Below are 21,619 nucleotides of genomic sequence, written 5' to 3'. Positions count from 1 at the left end.
GTTTCTAAAGACACTGTGTATCTATTTCATTTGATCTTAAGTGAATCTTGTCAGTTATCATTGTGTCAGTTTTATAGATGAGGAAACTGAGGCACAGATACAGATCTCATCCCATTAGCACAGCTGAAGCAGAAAAAGAATGTAGATTTCCTGACTTGAAAATAGGCAGGCTTGAGTCTCAGAATTTTCTAATAGAAGAAGCCAAGGCCAATCTTAAGCCAAATCAAGAGGTGGAAATAATGAACCCTGTGGCCACCGCATTCCCCCCTCTTGTGTTCCTTTTTGCTTTAAGCATTTTGATCTCAGTTCCCTATACTATTCCACCCCCAACCCCCAAAAGTTACTTCTACAAGAAAAAAAAAATGGTATTAGTCAGTTACACCTGAGAGAGAATTGAAAGCAGCGGAAACCTGACAAATCCCTAATTGTGTGATTAAAGACTTTGGCTTCAGATAAAAGAATCGCATGCCTCAGAAAGCTGATCTGGGAGGTATTTTAGAGAAGGTCGGGGTGGGGTGCGGTGCTGGAGTGAGGGACCCAGGAGTGTTTTCCCACTGCTGGTGAGCTCTCAGCAGAAATATTTCCTTATAGAGGTTGAGTGGACTTTCAAAGGTGTTCTGGTTGCTGTCACTGAAAGGTCAGGAGACTTGCTTAGGTCGAGCCCTCCACCAGTTTGAGTGATAGGAGAAGTGACCGATGACTGTGCCTGCAACATTGGGGCAATGCAGCTGACTTTGGGCTGAATAGTTCCTGGTAATGTCACGTTGGCTGTTTTAAATACACTGTGTGGAGAAGCTAGGGGGAAAAACCAATTCACATTTCCCAGTGGCAGGTAACCATCCTGAAGCAATGTCTGCTTTCTTTCATTTGAAATATGCCACTTTTCCATGCAAATTTGCTTTGTTGTTGTGACAAGATGGACACACGTGTTGGATGTGGGCTGTCCCGAGGACTGGTGGGACATCGATGCCATCTATGGAGGGAATCGGGCATGACCCGTCACCATCCCTGAAGAAATGACGCCAATTCTGATGTCTTAGGGATGAGAGCTCAGAGATGGCACATACTTTTTTTTTTTTTTATAGTGTTGGCTAAATACAAACTTTCAAAAGGGTTGGATTTTTAAAAATTGCAAGCAGCAAGTAGTAGAATTGACCAGATTAGTGTCCTTATTATTCTTTTAAGAAAATAGGGTGAGATCTCCTGGCTCACCATCTGAGAACACGTTCCTTCTCCAGTGAAAATTATGTTTCTGAATGTTATATATATGTGTATATTTATATATATATTTTCTGCTTATTAAAGCACATGGTAAAAAACCAAAATGGTTAAATATGGTTATTTATCAGCCATTCTGCCTTATGTGTGATTGATTTAGTTGATTTTACTTTACGCGTATTTGGGGATTATCTGATAATAAATCATCATTTAAAACGTTTATGTGTAATATATACTATCTATATCTATATCTATGCTCATTATCTTGACAATTCAGGATTGAAACAACGTAAGTGGGAATATATTTCCACAAACGACTATTAATTTATAGTTACTAAGATAATGGCATACACGTTCACTTTCAGTTCTATCTGGGTAGCTCTGTAAATTGTGTATTGATTATGCTAATGGCACTGGTGTCTTTATTACTTGTCTGCAGATACATGCAGATGGAATGCACGTTTGGCAAGGTTGTCATTCTGTAGGAAAAAGGTGCCTTATTAAAATCTGGTTTTTGGAGATACTGCATTAGAACTAAAGAAAAACATTAAACTCATGCAAACATAAGCAGTTCTTGTGTTCTAGGAAATGAAAAGTGCAGTTAAAAAGTTAAAAAATGATGCTCTTTTATTCCCTTTGTTTCAGATTCCTTAAGGAAAGTGTTTCAGAAATGGTACTAAATCAATAATGATCTATTTTTATAGTTTATTTTTGGTTGTGTGGGCTTTCTTGTTTTGTTTATCAGGCTGAAGGAACCTTAGACATTTAGGGTTGCCTATATTTTAAAATTTATTAGCCCAACTAGAGGAGAACAAAATGAATTTTTTCCAATTATACATAAATTTTCTTGTATTTTGTAATAGCTCATAAGTCATAAATCACAGCCTCACTTTTTGTTCTGATCTTTCATTATACAAACATGTACCTTATTTTATAGGATTTTTCTCTTTCCTTCTTTCTTTTTTGCTGAGCCATCATGTTACCAAATAAGTTGTTTAGAAACTACTTTCTTATCTTCCTGAATGGGATCATTTCTTAGAAATGTGGGCTGTACACTTACTTGTGTGCCAGCTCGAAAGGAAAGAAAAAAAATCTTAAAAAAATGTTGCTTTAAAATTATTTTCTACTTTATTTTAGTGACAGTTTGATCCCCAGTTTGTTTGAGAACCAGTTTGAGCTTCGGAAGGGGAAAAAAGGAAAAAAATAAGCAAAGTTTTTCACGTTCCTGAGCTATATGATTCCATTTAGTGGAATAATAATGCTCCATCCAGATCTGGTGTTTAATTCACAATCTTTAGGCAAAACCAGTTGTCCCGTCTTTCAAATATATCATTGCAATTTAGAAGAGGAACTTCCCAAATTAAAACAAAAGCAAAAACAAAGTCACTAATAAAGAGAATGGAGTGGTAATATTTGAATGATTTTTGTGAATGAGTTTATCATCTCGAAATTTAAAGATGAGCATTGTTACATTGCAGCAAACGGATATTTCTTGTTCAAAACAAAACTTTCTCCCTAAGCTAGTGTTTCAGTAATTGTTGACATAGGTAACTTTGTGTCCAATTAAGGAATATTGTTACAATTGGATTGGTGTTAATCTAAAAGAGCTGAAGTCATAAGAACAGTTGGTAGAAGTATCAGAAAGTATGACGCCTGGAATATAAAACTTTTCTTCCCAGATTTTCTTTGGCTGGGATGGAGTAATGCTTCCTTGCTGTGCTACTATACCTGAGGCTTGTTGGTTACATTTAAAGAAGAAATAACTAGACTTTTCTCCAGATATCCAAATGCCTGAATCCTAGTTTCAAAATGTGTTTCCTTTATTGTTGTAGTTGCCCTAAGAAGCATTTTTCAAGGTACCTGGTCATTATGTGCTAAAAACTATGCATAAATCTTTTAAAAATAATTTGTTTTCCTTCAGAGTGGATTGTTAGCAGTTTTAAAATCACTTGGCTGTAGCAAATTAGACCTGTATATCTGGATATTAAAAATATTTTTATGTAATATTTTTTCTGATATAAAATGGAAGAAAGGGTCCATGAGGCTTGGCTTAATATCGAGCATAGGGATGTAGAAGTTGGTTTTGTTTGTTTGTTTGTTTTTGTAGGGAGTTAGGGACTATATTCAGATGTTACCAACAGCCCCTTCTCAGTGAGCCAGCGACGCTGAGCATGAAGGCATCAGGGTAACTGGAAGAATCAAGAGTCTCAAATCTGGCGAGAAGAAAGGTGTATGCCAAGAAGCCTCACAAAACAAAACAAAAACAACAATAAAAAGACATTGGAGAGTTCCCTGGAAACCCTTCATCTAGGGGAAAAGCAAAACAAAACCTTTGCAGGGTAATTTTTTTCTTTTTCTATTAGGTTAGATAATTTTGAGTTTGTGTCCCCATTTTAGTGTTTCCATCTCATATTTGCCCTGTTGACTTGTTATCATTTTTTGTGGTTTCTCGCACTGTTTTCTTCCACATGAAGGCTAAGCCTTTTAATGTGAATGTTCTAATGTTTTCATTTGGCTTTATATTATTGACAGTAGCGGTCTAGTGTGATTACTTTGTCTTTCAAAAAGGATCATGAACTACATGTGGAATCATGTTAACTTAAACTAAGGGTTAATTTTTTTCCTCTAAAAGATGGAATAAAAGAGAGCTATTAGAATCAGTATCTCTTTTTGTTCTTAGTCAAATTTTGCATTTATGTTTCCTTGGCTTTGTGTGTGTTTGAAATAAGACGAAAGTAAAAGGAATCTCACCAAAAACCTCTTAAGTCCCAGGAAGTGTCACCGGGGCCTTTGCAAATCTCTCGCACTAGATTAAAAAGTTAGCTGGTATGATTGTGATATTTCTGTCCAGTCTGTCTCCAGCTTTGGCTTTATTGGGATTGTGGATAAAAGGCAAAATCTGGGTGTGAAGATAGTGAAGAAAGCAAGTCATTAGCCTTGGTTGATACACCTATTTTAAAGCTGAGATAGCAAGTTCATCTCTAGGACCGGCTCCACCATGCCCGATGCCTGGCTGTCACTGAGACAGCTCCCCATTTTCTTAGGGTCACAGTCAGTCCTAAGTCCTCTGAATCCTGTTTCTGGGATGCCTCCCATGACCTCCTTTCTGCTATTGATTTAGCTTGCTCTCTTGGACTTCTTCCCTGCATTATGTCAGACCCTCCATACTGGTCTCCCTGCTTCCAGGTCTGGTCTCTTTCCAAACCGTCTTCTTAATCACCAGTGGGGCATCTCTCTAAAATGTAAATGCGATCAGTCGCTCTCCTTAAAATCCTTCAATGATTTCTCATAGCGCCAAGGTTAACATTTGAACATTTAGTTAACAGTAGTTCCTTCGTGATCTGCCCACTTTTCTAGCCTTGTCCCTGCTACTGCTCCCCTTTCTTTCCTCTGTATCCAGAGCCCTTCATTTGAGTAGCACAGAAGAGCTTGCGCTTCCTGGAAAGCATCATGTTTTGCATCTCTGCCTTTACATATGTTTCCTCTTTTTGGAGAGCCATCTTCTACTTGCCCTCAGTGCTACCCATTCTTTAAAACTTAGCCCAATTTTGCTACTCTTTGGGTAACATTTTCCTGCCCTGCACCATCTGATTTAAAAGCCTGTGGGCTGGGCTTCCCTGGTGGCACAGTGGTTAAGAGTCCACCTGCCAAGGCAGGGGACACGGGTTCAAACCATGGTCCAGGAAGATCTCACATGCTGCGGAGCAACTAAGCCCGTGTGCCACAACTACTGAGCCTGTGCTCTAGAGCCTGCGAGCCACAACTACTGAGCCCACGTGATACAACTACTGAAGCCCGTGTGCCTAGAGCCCGTGCTCCACAACAAGAGAAGCCACCACAATGAGAAGCCCATGCATCGCAACGAAGAGTAGTCCCTGCTCGCCGCAACTAGAGAAAGCCCGTGCACAGCAACAAAGACCCAACGCAGCCAAAAATAAATAAAAATAAAAATACATAAATTTATAAAAAAAAAAAAAGCCTGTGGGCTTTTAAAAGTCTGTGGGCTCCTCCATCCGAGCAGTTATCCCTCCTTCTGCAGTCATTGGTTTACTCATCTCTCTCTCCCCCTTCCCCAGTGCTTGCCAGCCCTTCTCATGTCATGGCACACGCAGAAAAATGATACGTTTTGAAGGAAACACTTGGATAAATGAAGAGGCAACTGGCCTGAGTTTCCAGTTATCTCAAGCTGTACGTGGCCACTTCGAGGGTGGAAAGGATCAATATCCTTGAACACCTGAACCCGCTTTTGACCCGCTGGTTGGGAAGCTCTGCAGCAGATTGCAAGCTCCTTGGGACAAGGACCAGGTCTTAGACTTTGCATCTCGTGGGCCTTAGCCAAATGCCTATTACTGTGTGGGTGCTCAGAAAATGTTTGTTTACTGAAGGTGTGACAAGGCAACCACAGTCACTCAAACTGAAGGTTAAATGACTAAGGCAGGGATCTGTTTATAAATACTCTGTATGAAAGTTGGAGTGCTAAGATGGCTTTCTTCTAAATTTCATGTTAAAGATAAAGAGGGATGAAGAAGAGGAAGGAAATTTGAGTAAGATTCTGATTGGAAGCCAAGAAACGTTTTATTTGGTTCCAAAATGTGCATGTATATTTTTTGTTTTGTGTGTGTGTGTGTGTGTGTGTGTTTTAACCTCTCCCAAGGCTAATTTCCTCCCACTCAACATCCTCCTACAAGGAATTTCATTGTAGAAAGAAGAGTGGTAATAAATTCATGTTTGGCATGTGCTCCTTCATAATAGTGCATCTGTGATATTTCTCTTTGGTCTTCAAGGATCATGATAGACCTGTAGAACAATCAAGCAAAACCACAGAAATTCTAAACTTCAACTGTGTGATTTTGTTTAACATAGAGATAATTCTTTTTGTCTGAGAAGATTTTAGAGACAAAGGAGAGAACAGTACATGAAAAGGTTTTTTGGTTTTTGTTTTGTTTTTTCCTTTTTTTCTGTAAAACAATTTAATAACTTTCACAGAATAGAGTGGTTAGAAAATAAACATTGCAGGAAAAGTAAAAAGAGCACGTTTTTATCCTTGACCATTTGAGCTCTTTGGACCTGTTGCCATCAGCCAGGTCTCAGCCTGGGAGGGCCGTCCCTGTCCTGAAGCCAAAGTTCCAGGAATGCTCATCCTTGGCCACCTCACTGATTGCTTTTGTTTTTGTTTCCTTTTGTTTGTTTACCTTTTCTTGAGAGTAGAAAAAAGTGAGGTAGCAGAGTAGCAGGTAGGTGTGGACCAGATGGCGTGTTCCTTCATTAGAGCCTGCTGGCGATTTTATGAACAGTGGACGATTTATTTTCCCTGAATCTGTTTTCATCTTATGGGATTTCCAGTGAGAATGCATATGTAGAGCCCAGAAAGCGCAAAATAATGATCCCACCCTTTGGTTTTTGAAAAGGAGGGAGGCTCCTTGTTAACTCTTGGTATCCCGAAGGTCACTTTTCCTCTGTTCTTAGAAAGTTATCAAGATACACCAGTTGATGGGATTTGAACATACTTGGAGGGGAGGAGTGCTTTCAGACATGGTTTGCTCTAAATAGGAGTAGTATCTGGTTTTCTTTTTAGGTGTGGGACTTCTAAAGATGCCAGTAAACCCTAGAAGGCCAGTTGTTGTGACCACATGTGAGCTTTAAAAACATCATTCTCTAGGTCTGCGTCTTTATTCCTGTGCTGCCCCTAGGTTCTTCAGAACCATTTTTTGTTTTTTTTAGGTTCCATATATATGTGTTAGCATACGGTATTTGTTTTTCTCTTTCTGACTTACTTCACTCTGTTTGACAGTCTCTGGGTCCATCCACCTCACTACAAATAACTCAATTTCGTTTATTTTTATAGAGAATGGACTTGAGGACATGGCGAGGGGGAAGGGTAAGCTGGGACGAAGTGAGAGAGTGGCATGGACATATATACACTACCAAATGTAAAATAGATAGCTAGTGGGAAGCAGCTGCATAGCACAGGGAGATCAGCTCCGTGCTTTGTGACCACCTAGAGGGGTGGGAAAGGGAGGGTGGGAGGGAGATGCAAGAGGGAGGGGATATGGGGATATATGTATATGTATAGCTGATTCACTTTGTTATACAGCAGAAAGTAACACAACATTGTAAAGCAATTATACTCCAATAAAGACGTTAAAAAAAATCAGACAATTCATTATTATTTGCACAAGATTATTGTTAACTTGAGGTGCATCATTTGTAGTGATCTGGGGACATTTGAGTGTGGAATGCATTTGTTTAAATTATTTGTTTACTTATTCACTGTAGGGTTCCTCAAAATAAGACCTGGGTTATAGTACTCTTTTTATTTTCAGAAGATATCCTTGGAAGAAAAAACTTGGGCAGCTTTCCAAAATAACGAAAACATATTTTTACCAGTCCACTAGTAATGTAGTGTTGAGGCCACTTTTTCTTGAACATCTATTTTTTTTTATAGTTTTAGGTAATTAAGTTCCAGGAGGTCATGGTCATCACATGTTCTTTTTTTAAGGCAGTATGCATATTTTAGCTGTTATTTTTGAACTTACTGGCACTATGTGGGTTGCTTTAAGATTGAGTAATTCATGCCATGGTTGTTTAATTTGGTGAAAAGCTGGCTATGACCAGAGAACAAACTATAAGGAAATGGTCCAGTTTTAAGTTTGTGTTTGTGTTTGACTATTTTGGGTTCATTCATCTCTTGCCAATCTTAGTTGTTAAGCAGTCTTCTTGCGTTCATATTTACATCATCCTCAGAACCCTGTGTTTCTGCCACTCTTATAAAAATGTACTGGTTTGTAAGGTAGAGCCTCACGCTTAAGAGTCAACCAGGAAAAGCCTCATTTATATCTCCAGCAAGAAGGACAGAGGGCCTGGACTGCATACTCACTGCCAGAAGTTTTTATAGTAATACTTTGTATCTAGGCTCTGGCTCTTACCATTAAATGTGCTTTTTATAGAGTACCAGGTTATAAATGTAGTGCAGCTACGGCATATTAATCTTACTGCAGAGATTTAATGAGGCAGTTGTTTTGCGATGGACACTACTGGGAACAGAGAGCAGCAGAGTTTTACTTTACCACTGAGCTGCAGAAATATTCCTTGCCTGGTAATAATTATAACCACATGATCTCTTAGTTTTTCTTTCTTTTGCCAGTGCTTTTCCATGCAAAAGTGGCTTGGAAGGAGGTCCATTTCTAGGCAGTGAAATGGATTGGAAATTGGGCTGTTTTCTCAGTGGTTTGACATTTTAACTTTGATCAGGCATGGAATCCTTATTGCACAGAGAGAAATATGTAGGATGAGTTTCAAGAATACAGATAGTCTTTGCCAGTCCACTGAGATGGCTTTTAGATATTCATTACTTTTACTTGACTTTTATATAGGTTATAAAAAGTAAATGTGGTGAAACCTCATTTTTACATGGACAGAACAGAATTTCTGCTGGTTGGCCTTAAACGGATCCCACACTTGAAATTAATTGAAGTCCATGGGTTTATAGCCTCCAACACTTTTTAGCCAGTGCAATTTTTCATTTTCCCCAAAGTTGTAATTTTATTAAACCAAGTTGTAGCAATAACAGCCCTTATGAAGAAGAGGATGAGAAGAAGGAAGGAACCACCCACCAGGGAACATAATAAGGGGAAAAATTACACTTCTTTTAAATTTCCATTTACAAGTAACGTTAACAATATCGGAAACAGAGAGCTGCCATTTATTTTTACAGTAATAATTGTGTCTTTTATCCGAGTCTGAACACTTTCAGTCCAGTGCATCATAGGGACCCTTTTGAAGGGATGGGCCGGCAGGTTGGTTGGGCAGAGGTCATTTGTGATGGATGAAACGGATTTGGGTGGCCTCCTTTAGGGCAGAGGACAGAGCAGTGCCTGTGGCTATGATGGGGTTTGTGGGGGGCAGTGCAGGGGGGTGTGCGGGTATCTTAAAATATTGCCCTTTGGGTGGGTTTGTAGTACAACAGTAGAGTTGGAATAACAAGCTGTCCGTCCTGCAGTGGTGTTCGGGTTGGAGCAGTGCTTACAGGGACGGACGTTGTATTTATAACTCCTTGGGCTGAAGTCAGAGGTCTGAATGGCTAGCAGAGCAGTACAGTTATTTCTTATGACTGACTCTCAAAGGGCTTTATAAAAACTACATAACTAAGTCCATGTGCAATTATTGAAGTGTAGCCGCCTGTGGGAAAGAAATGGTTGACAGTGTCAGCTTTCTAGAATCTTCCTACCTCAACTGCCATTAGGAATGGAAACTCCTAACGCAAATGAACGGATCTTTTGTTTTGTTTGTTTGTTTTGCTTTTTTTTTGGCTGAGTTAGGTCTTTGTTGCTGTGCATGGAGCTTTGTCTAGTTGCAGCGAGTGGGGGCTACTCTTCGTTGCGGTGCGCGGGCTTCTCATTGCGGTGGCTCCTCTTGTTGTGGAGCAGAGGCTCTAGGCACGCGGACTTCAGTAGTTGTGGCATGCGGGCTCAGTAGTTGTGGCTCCCGGATTCTAGAGCGCAGGCTCAGTCCTTGTGGAGCACGGGCTTAGTTGCTCCGCAGCATGTGAGATCTTGGTGGACCACGGCTCGAACCCATGTCCCCTGCATCGGCAGGTGGATTCCTAACCACTGCACCACAAGGAAAGCCTGATTTGGATTCGTGTGAAGTGTCCATATCCTTGAATAATAAGGGAGGCAAGTTCTTATCATTTTCGCTGCATACTACTTAAAGTATTCAGAGTGTCTGCTTATTTAAAAACAAACAGGCCTGCAAACTTGATGCATAGCGTTTAAATAATCGTATTAAAATTCAGACCTAGCAGCCACATTTCTGTGAGTGCTGTCAGTTTTATGAGAAACTGGAAACTCATGCTAAACAACCGAGTGTTCAGTGTGCACCTGCTGCCTTCCACTAAGTGTTTAACGGTGTGCGGGCCAGTTCACCATAATTGGGACAGTTATTTGTTTTCCTGAATTACTCTAATTTGGCAGTATTTTACCACTTGGTTTTAGCTTGTTGGAGCTCTTTGAACCATTACCTGTTTCTTGCGTCTGTAGCTCTAGATGAAACATTTGAAACCAGTAAAGGCAAATGTGATGGATTATACAGTGTCAGTTTTGGAAAATGTAGGCATGTAGGTGCTTTTGAATTTGGAGATGATTGGTCTGTTCCTGTTTAGAGAAGAAATACCAGTAAAGGACTTTTTAGTGTACTCTTTTTTTACTCCCTCCCCTCCCTTCTTGTCATCACTAAATAATATTTACTAAACACTTACCTGGACACCGTGCTGTGCTGGGCAAAGTACAAGACAAACGAAAAAGATCCTGTGATTACTCCCCCCAGGGACGAGCAGTCTAAACCCCAGTATATTGAAATGGGTACCGCGTAGAGTGTTGAGATAATTTTCCAGACGGCAAATCAACTCAAATTACCAATTTACTTAAACACATTTTTTGGGTTTTTTTGAAAATAAACAAACAAACAAAACTACTTGCTCTTTGATTTGGGAATTCTGCTTTTGTTTTACAAACCCAAGAGATTATTATATATGTTGAGATGTAAGTTGATTTTGGTATATGTGAATCATTTGAAGGGTGGTGATATAGTTAAGTTTATTGCAGATGTGAAGAAAGGCTTTGGAACAACTGCCAGCCAAAGGGGAGCACCGTGACTTGTAGAAATAGGTTGGTAGAAGCACGTGACATGCAAGGTAGCAGGAAGCACTTTCCGACAGCAGACAGTGGTGTGGTGGCACTTACTGACTTTTCTAAGAAGTCTGGGCTACTTTGATTCTGTGAATTCTGTATCGTAACATTGCAAATATTTATCCTCCCATATCTAAAAAAATTGACTACAGATAATACATTACATATTTCTTAGGTATCTGGATACAGTTCTTTTGTAACTGTTCATTGAAGACTCTATTTTGAGACATAATTTATTTCTGACTTTGGAGGACTTTTTGCTATTAGAAATGAATGTCCTGTAAGTTAAGTCACAGATTGTATTATCCTAATTTTCCCTAAAGAGGCGTCTTCTCTCCCTCTGTGCTTTCCTGCAAAGCGGAGCAGTGACACTAGAATGTTTGGGGATACTTCACTAAAATGAGGCAAAAGACAGCGTAAAAAAAATAACAACGTATTTATTGAGCTCTAAGTGAAAATATTGCATGTGTTTTGCTCTCTTTTTCCCCCTCACTCTTTTTGTATCATTCTTAGGGTTAGAATGGCACTATTTTTAGTTTTCCCTCTATTTAGCTTTTTGAAACTGATAATGCCGGTTCAAGTTGTTGACTTGATTATAATTTGCAATTGCTCTTTGTATATTTTGTTTTATTTTTTGATGATTTTGAAAACAAGAGACATACCAGTATATTTACACTTGAATTGGTGCTTGCAAGAATGTTTTGCTATGTGGTAGAACTTATTTTGCAATTGCTGTCTAACAAATAATGGGGTAACTGTGTGTTTTGACCAGTTTATAAGTAAAGGTCAATTTTGTGCCTATGGTAATTAGCTTAGCTTACTCTAGACTTTTGGCTAATTCTGGTAATTTCCTGTGAAAGAGTATATTTAGCAGAAAAGGAATTCATTCTCAAGCACAGTGGTTTTTCCCTTTGCATTGGAGACTGTTTAATTTTAAAAGTGATTTATCTCTCTCTTGTAAGCAAACAAAGGCTGTAAAAAAAAATGTCAAAGTTAACCTTAAGTGTGGCAAATTATTTGAAAGAGGAGCTGGGAAAAGGGCTACATGTTGGAGGAGAAAAGGAAAAACGCCAGTCATCACGAACTGACAAATTTTAGGGAAGTCTCACTTTTGATGCTTCTGTAATAAAATCTACAATAAAGCCCTCCTAGTGCAGCTTCAAGGAAAAAGGTGTTTCTGGTTTTGGTAGCAAGATGAAGCGCTACTTTCAAAGAACCTGTCTTTAAACACCATACTTACAGTCTTGATTTTTCTTTCAGACCCCAACTGTGAACTTGAAGACAAGACTGAAGATGGAGAGGCAGGGGACTGTAAGAAGAGGCCAGAAGATGGGGAGGAGCTGGAAGACGAGGCCGTGCACAGCTGTGACAGCTGCTTCCAGGTGTTTGAGTCACTGAGCGACATCACAGAACACAAGATTAATCGATGTCAGCTGACAGGTAAACACACCCACCTACCACTTCGCATCTTCTCATATGTCTTCTCTATTTCTGATATTTCCGTTTGTTTCTTGTTTTTCAGCTGACAGGTAAACAACACTTGCCACTTCTTGTCTTCTCGTACTGTTCTATTTCTGATTTTTTCCGTTTGTTCCTTTTTTTTTTTTTTTCACCCTCTCTTCCAGCTGTTACATTCTTCTACTTGGGTACCTAGGTCAGTCTAGAAGCGCTTAAGAAAGAATTCCAAGGTGATGGTTTACGGCAAACTCATTGTCACAGTCATCCTTAGATTTTGAATTATACCCAGATTTTAATAGCTAATGGATATGTTTTCATTTCCTTTTTTTTTTTTTTTTTTTAAACTACCGTGATACCATGTAGATACAGAGCCTAACATTGGGTGGCTAAAATAAAGTTTAAAAATACCTTCTGAATAAGTTTTCACAGAAGTTTAGCATGCACGAACTTATTTTAGTTTAAATATCATCTCCTCAAGAGAACTTTCACTGATTGGTCGCTCTCTGCTGAGTTTGGTGCCTTTTTTGTGTTCCTATAAAGCCTGATGCTTATTCTTGAATACCACAGTGTTCACTGCATGTGTTAACTTTTCCATCTCCCTCATTAGACTGGAAGCTCCTGGATGGCAGGAACTCTGTCTTATTCATCATTGTATTCTCTGAGTCTTGCACAGTGCCTGGCCCACAGAAGGGGCTCACTAAGGCACAGAAGCTATTCTGCTATGCATTTCACGGGAAGAATCAGATTTAAAATGACAGGAAGCATGACATGTTCAAGTTAATTGTTGGATAAAAGTAAAACTCAGTTTACCAAGTTTCTACCCTCTTTAAAAATATATCCTGCAAGAACATACTATATGAGGCTGGGTGGGACATTTTAGGTAGATATCTCTTTTTAGATTCCTGTCATTTTTCTCTTACTATTTGATACTGACACTGCTCCAGTGTGTGTGTGTGTGTGTGTGTGTGTCTGTCTGTGTGTGTTTGTAGATCTCTTTCTCTATCTTATTTTCCTAGCACAAATCTTTCTTCAACTAACCATGTATAGGAAATGTATTTATTAGACAAGTGGTTCTCCAGCTGTTTTCCACAGAATATTGATATTTTTGTAAGATTTTAATAGGTGTTCCATTTTAAGCAGGTTTCCTGAACAGATTATTATGGAACTGTTGGATTAAATCCAGTTAAATAGGCTTCTTTATTGAAGTGCACTGTGGCTCTTCAAAAAGGGATTGCAGTGAGTAAGTTTATTAGGCCATAGACTCTCCTCTCTTTCAGAAAACCCATTATCGTTTTTTTTGGAGTATAAGTTTGAAAATCTGTGAAGCTTATATAAGCATTGCTATATACATATTTTTGTGGGGTTTGGTAACTTTTAGTTTGATACAATTCCAAACTTAGAGACAAATTGCAAAAACAGTATATGTAACTCCCATCTACCACTTATCTGATTCACCAGTTGTTTACATTTTACCCTATCTGATCTGTCATTGTCTCTTCACTAATATTTTTTCTTAGTCATTTGAGAGAAGGTTGGAGACCTCACACCCTTCGAAATATATTCGCTGTATTTCCTAAGAACAAATACAGTCTCTTACGTGGCTACGGCACACTTATCAAAATGAGGAAAGTTCACATTTAACACATAGAATACTGTTATCTAATCCACAGCCAATATTTAAATTTCAACAGTTGTCCCAGTAATGTCCTTTAGAGGTTTTTTGTTTGTTTGTTTCATTTTCTTCTCATCTGGGATTCAGGATCATGCATAATTTTTTAATTGTCATGTCTCTTTTGTTTCCTTTCACCTGGAATGGTCTCTCATTTTTTGAGGAGTACCTGCCAGCACTTTATAAAATGCCCATCTGTAATTGGGTTTGCTTGATGTTTCCTCATGATTAAATTCAGGTTACATACTTCCATGGCAGGCATGCCGCCAAAGTGATGCTGTGCCCTTCTCAGTACATCAGATCAGGAGGTACCTGATGTTGACTATACTATACCCGTGTGGATGGGGTTAACACTGAATACTTGTCTTAGGTGGTGTCCACCAACTTTCTCCAGTGTTAAAATGTTGCTCTTTTCCCTTTCTAAATAATAAGTAATTTGTGGGAAGATGCTTTGACACTATGTAAATATTTTCATTGTCATGAAATCTCCATTTTAGCTTTATAATTTTTGTATTTATTAGTTGGCCTTCTGCCACAGTTTCCTTTCTTATTCATTCATTTATTTTTGTATTCGTATCACCATGGGCTTTTGGATTTGTATTTTATTCAGTGGGTCATAATTCATTACTATCATTATTTTGATGCCCAGATTGCCTGAGATTTGGCCAGTAGAAGTCCCTTCGAATGGGATCCTGGGTCAGTTTAATGTCTCCATCATTATTTGAGGACTGACTCAGTTTCTGCTGCAAACAGATGCTCCAGGCTCATTATGTTCTAGTCCTAATCAATCTTTTGTCCAAGGAGCCCTGGTTCCTTTAAGAGGACAAAGGTATTTAGAAATCAAGATATGGGTACTGTGTATACTCATTGATAGAGGTATATCGTTGATTATAAACCATATCAGCAGACAGAATTTAGGAAATGTATATATGTGTGTTTAATATAATACATGTATAATAACATAAAATGCACATATATACAAATATATACACATATATGTATTTTTCTCTCTCTAATAAGAACCACATGTTTCTATTGATACCTCTAATTCAATCCAACATTTGAGGTACATTCTAATTTTTTTTCTTTCCATATTTATTACTATCTTCTCTAGCAGTGAGACATCTAGCTTCCATCATCCTCAATATATTTACTCATTTCCTGAGTCTAGAATCCACATTAAGTAGTTTCAAAATTGCTTACTCATATCATCATGATAAGCAGACCAACTAACTAGAGTTTAATAGTTGTTTATAGTTATTAATGTTATAGTTTATAATATAAATTTACATACAGTGAAATGTATAGATCCTCAGTGTACACAGTTTGATAAACTTTAACAGAATACATATACCCATGTGACCCATATCCCTCTTAAGATAATTTCCTGCATCCTAGAAATTTCTCTTCTCTTGACCCCTTTCTAATCAATAATGATCCACCAGAAGTAACTAGATTTTAAGTTTTTAACTGTAGATTTGTTTTGCCTGTTCTAGAACTTCTTATAAGTACACACAGTATGTACTCTTTTTTTGCGTCTAGCTTCTTTTGTTCAGCATAGTGTCTGCAAGATTCATTCATGTTGTGTATATGAGTAATCTGTTCTTTTTTATTGCTGAGTAGTATTCCATCACATGAATGTATCATAATTTTGTTTTCCATTCTCCTATTGGTAGACATTTTGGTTATTTTTAGTTTGGTTATTGTGAATAAAGTGGTCGTGAACCTTCCTATACAGGTCTTTTTGTGGATATATGTTTTATTTCTCGAGTTAATAAGTAGGAGTAGAATTGCTGAGTCATGGGGTAGGGTATATTTAACTGTATGAAAAACTTCTGAATCTTTATCACAGGTGGTTGCACCGTTTTACACTCTCACCAGCAATGTCTGAGAGTTCCAGTTGTGCATCCTCGATAACATTTGTGTTGCCAGTCTTTTTAATTCAAGCATTCTGTTGGGTGTGTATAGGTATTCTTTGTGGATTTACTTGCATTTTCTAATTCATGTACATTTAATTGACTTCATTTAATTCATTTTTCCTCAGAATGCATAATTTTTGGAAAATCCCATTAAATGCAGTTAGTATGATTCTGTTTTCAGTGGAATAGCTTTAAAGGGAAGCTTTACTTATGTGGAATCAACACTAACATTAAGGTGAAGACATGGGAACCTAACTGATATGGCCAGTATAAACTATGCCAGCAAGAAATCTTACCTTAGGTGAGAGTGGTGTATCTCTCATGTGAAAGATTAACTTTAAAATTCAATATTAAAAAAAACTTGAAGTTCTATTTAGTGTTTACTTTTTACTGAGTTCCTGCCATGGAATTATCCTTATGTTCAGCTCTCTGAAGCAAAACAACAACAACAAAAACAACACAAGAAACATTATTCCTGGATAACTTTATATATTATACAATAATATATTTCTTTATATATTATACAGCTTTAATATCAGTGCAGAAAATGCTGGATTTTCAGCACATGGTATGGTGAAGATAATATCTGTGGGTTAAATACTTTTTTCTTCAAAAACCTCAATTCCTAATAAAATATTTGGTTTATTTTGATCTTAAGCTTTCCAAAAGCTTAGAATCTAGTCTGTGCTCACATCATTTTATCCCACAACATTTTAAACAAAGGAAAGAAAACAGAGGCTTATTTGTGACTTAATGAAACATTTCAGGAAAGGTAAAGCTGATGGGTCTTTGTCCTGTTTATTGATGTTCAGGGTGATTTCTTGGGGAGGGTGGTAGATTGATGAGGGGAAAAGCAGAAGTGGAGGATCAGGGAGAAAGCAAAAGGGGGAGAAACAAAATCAGGAATCCTTCCCATTTGTTTAAAGTGTTAAAGTTCAAACTTGAGTTGAGTTAGCTAAGGGTACCCTTCAGTCTAATCTGGAAGAGATTAAAGACACTGGCAGCATTTTAATTAAAAAAGTAATATGATGCTTTTACCTTCTTCCTTGATTAAAACCTTTTACTCTAAGTTAGGAGGTCCGACTTTTCCAAATTTAGTTTCCTACTGCTTGAGTTTACTCTTTTGGTGCTTTTTCTTTTTTTCTGGTGGACAAAATGCTAGTTTAGCAAAGTAGGATATTTCTAATTGTTTTCTTTTTCCCTTTTAGTTTTACTCTTTTTTGTTTTTTTCATTTTTTTTTGTCTTTTAACTTCATCTAGCCCCATTTGTATCTTTGCTAATTTTCCTTTGATTCCTGTCCTTGTTTCAAGACTCTTAATTTCCTTGTTGTCCTTATATCTCCCCTTCTTTTCTCTCTGGCTATTTTATGGTCTCTTGCTGTTTTCTCAACTTTCTTCTTTGCTCCTTGTGGCTTCCCTTCTGTTAATCTTGAAGTCTTTACTTACATGTGTCGTCCTATCCATCTAGACCAGAGCCTGTAAACCTTTTGGTGAACAATTTGTATGAAGAAAGAGGGAACTCCTAGTAGTGTATAGGAGGGTTAACTATAGAGTAGAATTAGGAGAGAAAAGTCTTAAAACTTGCTGATTTGCAAAATAACAGAAAACGGAGGTATTCTGTGGTCTGACACCTATGGAAGTCAGTCAGGGTAGTTTTGTTGAAACCACCCTGAACTGGTAAAAACCCTGCCCTGAGATTCCCATCCTTAACTGAGTGCTTTCTTGGTAACTTGAGATCTGTTCTTTGGTGACTCTCATACCCAAGGGTGAGCTGCCAAGGTGAAAACTGACTCACTCCAAACTGAAAGTTTTGAAATCCTGGTATTGTCATGCCAAGTGAGCCTAGACTAGTCCTGGCCTTAGGAGATGAAGGTCAAATATGGACCAAGATGATCAATTTTATTTTATTTTATTTTGGCTGTGCCACTCAGCATGTGGGATCTTAACTTCCCTGACCAGGGATTGAACCCGTGCCCCCTGCATTGGAAGGGCAACTGGACCGCCAAGGAAGTCCCAAGATGATCAATTTTAGACTCAGATTTGAAAGTCAGCTCAGGGATCAAGTATGCCCCAGGTCAGTTCATGAGTAGGTACCGGTGACCTGGACTGAACTCACAGACAGCAGATCCAGCATCGGCCCAGAGATCTAGGGGGTCACACACACAGTTAATGGAGTTCATCACTGAGGGGAATTCTGGAAGGTGGGCACTGTTCTGGAGAAGCATCCTGACCTAGGTAGGAAGCAGCAGAACAGTCCCTAAGGATAACGAGGTACAGGGTGGCCCTCTTCTTTGCCTCTCAATGCAGCTGTCCTCTAGTCTGTAATCCAACATGTGTAAGTAAATTATATATCATCCCTGCTTGAAGGAATAAGGGGAAAGGGGAAAAAAAAATTAAATCACCCTCTTCAGTTGTAGCAGTAGATGCAAACCACCTGTCTTGCCCCAGCCGTGCTGTCTTTTTCCTGGAGGCTGAGAAGGGAGGGAAATCAACACTCTAATGCTGTTGGGACTCTCTGATGCAGAAGACAGATTATCAAAATATATATTTAAAGAAGGAAAAGCACAGAGAACCTCTCATTTTACTAATCCACAAACCCTATCATTTCTTGCCATTTCCCTCAGGGAGTAGGGAGGGCTGGAAGCCAGAGGGGTCTCATCACACTTCTCAACAAAGATTTAATAGCAGGGTGCTATGGGGAAGGCTGAGATTACGGAGACTTTATTATGCTTACAAAACTGAGTAAGAACTAGCATTGTAAATCATCAAAACTAAGCTACACTTAACAGGATAAGTGTGTAAAGTACATTTGGTAATACTGTACGCTTGTTGTTCTGAGTCATTTTTCTCTTCTCTCCTGCTAATTTGCAAACTTGAGTTGTCTGTTAAGTGTTCTTTCACATCATTAATGTGAATTGCCTGGGTGTAAATGCAGAAAAACTAAACAGCATTGTATTAGTTCTTAACCCTCTGGCCCACTATACTGTTGGTAAGATGAGTAGGTCGAGGTGTGTGTGACAGCAAGGCTGTTGTAGTTTGGGGGAAAATGTTTGTAGATCAGATTTGTAAAACCCTAACCATATTTGTGGCTCCTTTACAAATATTGATACTGTATGGGTTCACATTTTTGAAGAAAAGGAACTGAACCAATGATTAGACACTGCATCAGTATAAAATAGTATGTTCATTTAATTTGATTTTGAAAGTTATGAGACTCCCTGGAAACTTCACACAGATTTTGTGAACTGAACACTTTTAGACATCTGGAATTTTTTTTTTTTTTTTGACTAAAGAATGTAAAGAAAAAGTGAAAGTGATTGAACATGTGTTACATGGTTGTGGGAAATTAAAGACTGGTTGGTTCCACTTGACAATCAAGTACCCTAACAGCGAGTTCTGTTGGCAGTGGGAATAAGGAAAATGAGTGTTTTATGGAATGAAGCATCATTTTCACAGAAGCATATTGAAACTGTTTTCAGAAATATTTTTTCTGTTTTCCTTTTCAAAGCATTAGTTGAAATAAATTACATGAAATAAATGTGATATTTTAACACTTTAGTTTATATTAATTAGGTTCAAGGCATTATGCCTTTGATTTGCATATTTCTACATTAATTTCTATATTAATTCATTATTCATGCTTTGTTATTAATCATTTATATATAAATTAATTACCTATTTCTATATTAATTAGGGTTAAGGCACTGTACATTTTATTTTCTTATGTCCCTCTGTTTTGATCAATTTCTTGTTTCCTACCCAAAATATTTTCTTAGTGTTTTTAGCCTACTTCATTCTTCAAATCCCCCTAAGCCCCCAAAATGCAATTTCGTGGCCTCCACTGATTCCATTCCCCAGCCCCTTCTCCACATGCTTCTTCTTTTTCAGACCAGTGGTTTCCAAACTTTTTTGATTAAAAAAATATAGGCTGCATCTTCATACTACGTACTTATCAATATATTACATAGATGCACATATGATACAACACTCAAAAAATAGAAATTGAAAAATGAGGTGAAGATGAAATAAATAGGTGTAAAAAATAAATTTATGTTGTTTTGAAGTTCTGGCCTAGATTCATTTATTTTGAGAATTTATTTTAATGGCTGTGAGAGCTAAGAGAGCTATCTCAGAAAACGACGAAGAGAGAACGTATGTTATTACACTTCTTGCTGAGGTTCATAACTATCGATGTTGGCTATAGCCACCATATTTCAAATAACTTTCCTGATAATCTCAATTTTGTTTTGCCGCCTTTTGGTCACATCTGATTAAATTGTTTCTTTCTTCCGTCCTTCATCCTGTGGCTGACAAAGAGCTTTTACTAGGAGTAGAAGGGCTAGACTTGCCATTTTCTTGTTGATTATTTGTGCACAGCTATCAATATCCTGCAGTTTCCTTGCAGAAAACTTCAAAAATCACTTATCAAAACTTGAGGATTGTGTGTGAATTAGATTACTTAACATTAAACAAGATGATCCACAGGTCTGTTTCACTGGGCACTATTTTGAGATGTGGGAAGGGAGTGGAGAAGCAAGGGCACCCAGGATGACTATTTATCTTCTCACTCTCAGGATGTTGGGTGGCTATTTATGGCTGTGTCCCTTCTGATTGGTTGCTGAATATTCAGACTATCTTTTCTACCCTGGGATATGTACCCTGTATTTCAGAGACCGCTGTTGTTGACTACCATTTACTTCATCATGTGAAAAACAACTCACCAAGTCTCTGCTCCTCTCGGTTTTAGAGAAGGTGGTGTGGCTTGAGCGTGTCATTTTCTTGGTCTGGCAGGACCGTGACTAAGTTCTTCTACGCATTTACCAGAGAGAAGGCAATTGTCCATAATTGATTCCAACCTCTGAGCTGTTGGTTGAGTGAGCTCCTGTTTCTAGTTTTGGAGGAAGGGTCAGTTAAACTATTACCTGCTGTAAAAGCTTTGTTGTTTCCACATTGATTTTGCTACAGCAGAACTTTGATATTAGTATTTAGTCTACTGTCTTTTTCTTGATATATTTGTTTGTGCAATTCTCTACCAAAACATGGATATAAAATAATCATTTTCAGGTCCATTATTGTCTCGAAGCTTTTGAATGATTTTGGGCATTGTAATAGGGATTTATAAAAGACCTTTACTGATGAGAGGTACATTTTCCCACTATGAATGGTGAGTTATTACATGTATTAATTTATTAAAATTAAATAGCTGGAATATTGAAGGGGTAGTTTAAGAAATATTTCTCTGTATTTTTGATGTGCATTTTAAAATTAGGTATTTTTACGCTCATTCTTGATAGATTATCTGGGCAGAGGATTATAGGTTGACAGTTATTTTTGTTCCACGTTATGAAGATATTACACCATAATCGTGATTGCTATTGTTTTTGTTGAGCTATCTAGAGTCATTCTAATTATAGTTCTTTTGTGTGTAATTTGTCTTTTCTATTTAGTTAGATTTTACATATTCTCTATGATTTCATGTTCTGAAGTTTCACTAAAATATGTCTAACTGTGGAAAAAAAAATAAAAATAAAAAAATAAAACTAGGTGTTTTTACTGTCAGCCTGTTTTAATAACTTGTGAATCACAAGAAAGCTACTGATTATGAATGGAAAGTTCCTAAAGGATGAAATCTCCTAGAAATAGAAAATACATGGGTAAATTCACTTTAT

The 21,619-nt window shown here is 37.8% G+C and overlaps 1 protein-coding gene across 6 annotated transcripts in view; it reads left to right on the top strand.

Annotated features, from left to right (window-relative positions):
* The window catches only part of ZNF521 (zinc finger protein 521), a 280,604-nt gene that overhangs the window by 17,578 nt on the left and 241,407 nt on the right, over window positions 1–21,619 (top strand). For all 6 annotated transcript variants that reach the window (XM_036823680.1, XM_036823679.1, XM_036823682.1 and 3 more), the window contains one exon: window positions 12,165–12,344. In XM_036823680.1, coding sequence (XP_036679575.1) covers window positions 12,165–12,344 — 180 coding nt within the window. The remainder of the gene's footprint in view (window positions 1–12,164; window positions 12,345–21,619) is intronic.

The sequence above is a fragment of the Balaenoptera musculus genome, chromosome 14 (assembly GCF_009873245.2).
Source record: "Balaenoptera musculus isolate JJ_BM4_2016_0621 chromosome 14, mBalMus1.pri.v3, whole genome shotgun sequence".
NCBI classification, from domain to species: domain Eukaryota; kingdom Metazoa; phylum Chordata; class Mammalia; order Artiodactyla; family Balaenopteridae; genus Balaenoptera; species Balaenoptera musculus.
Note: the sequence above shows the minus strand (reverse complement) of the source record. Positions and strands in the feature narration are given on the sequence as shown.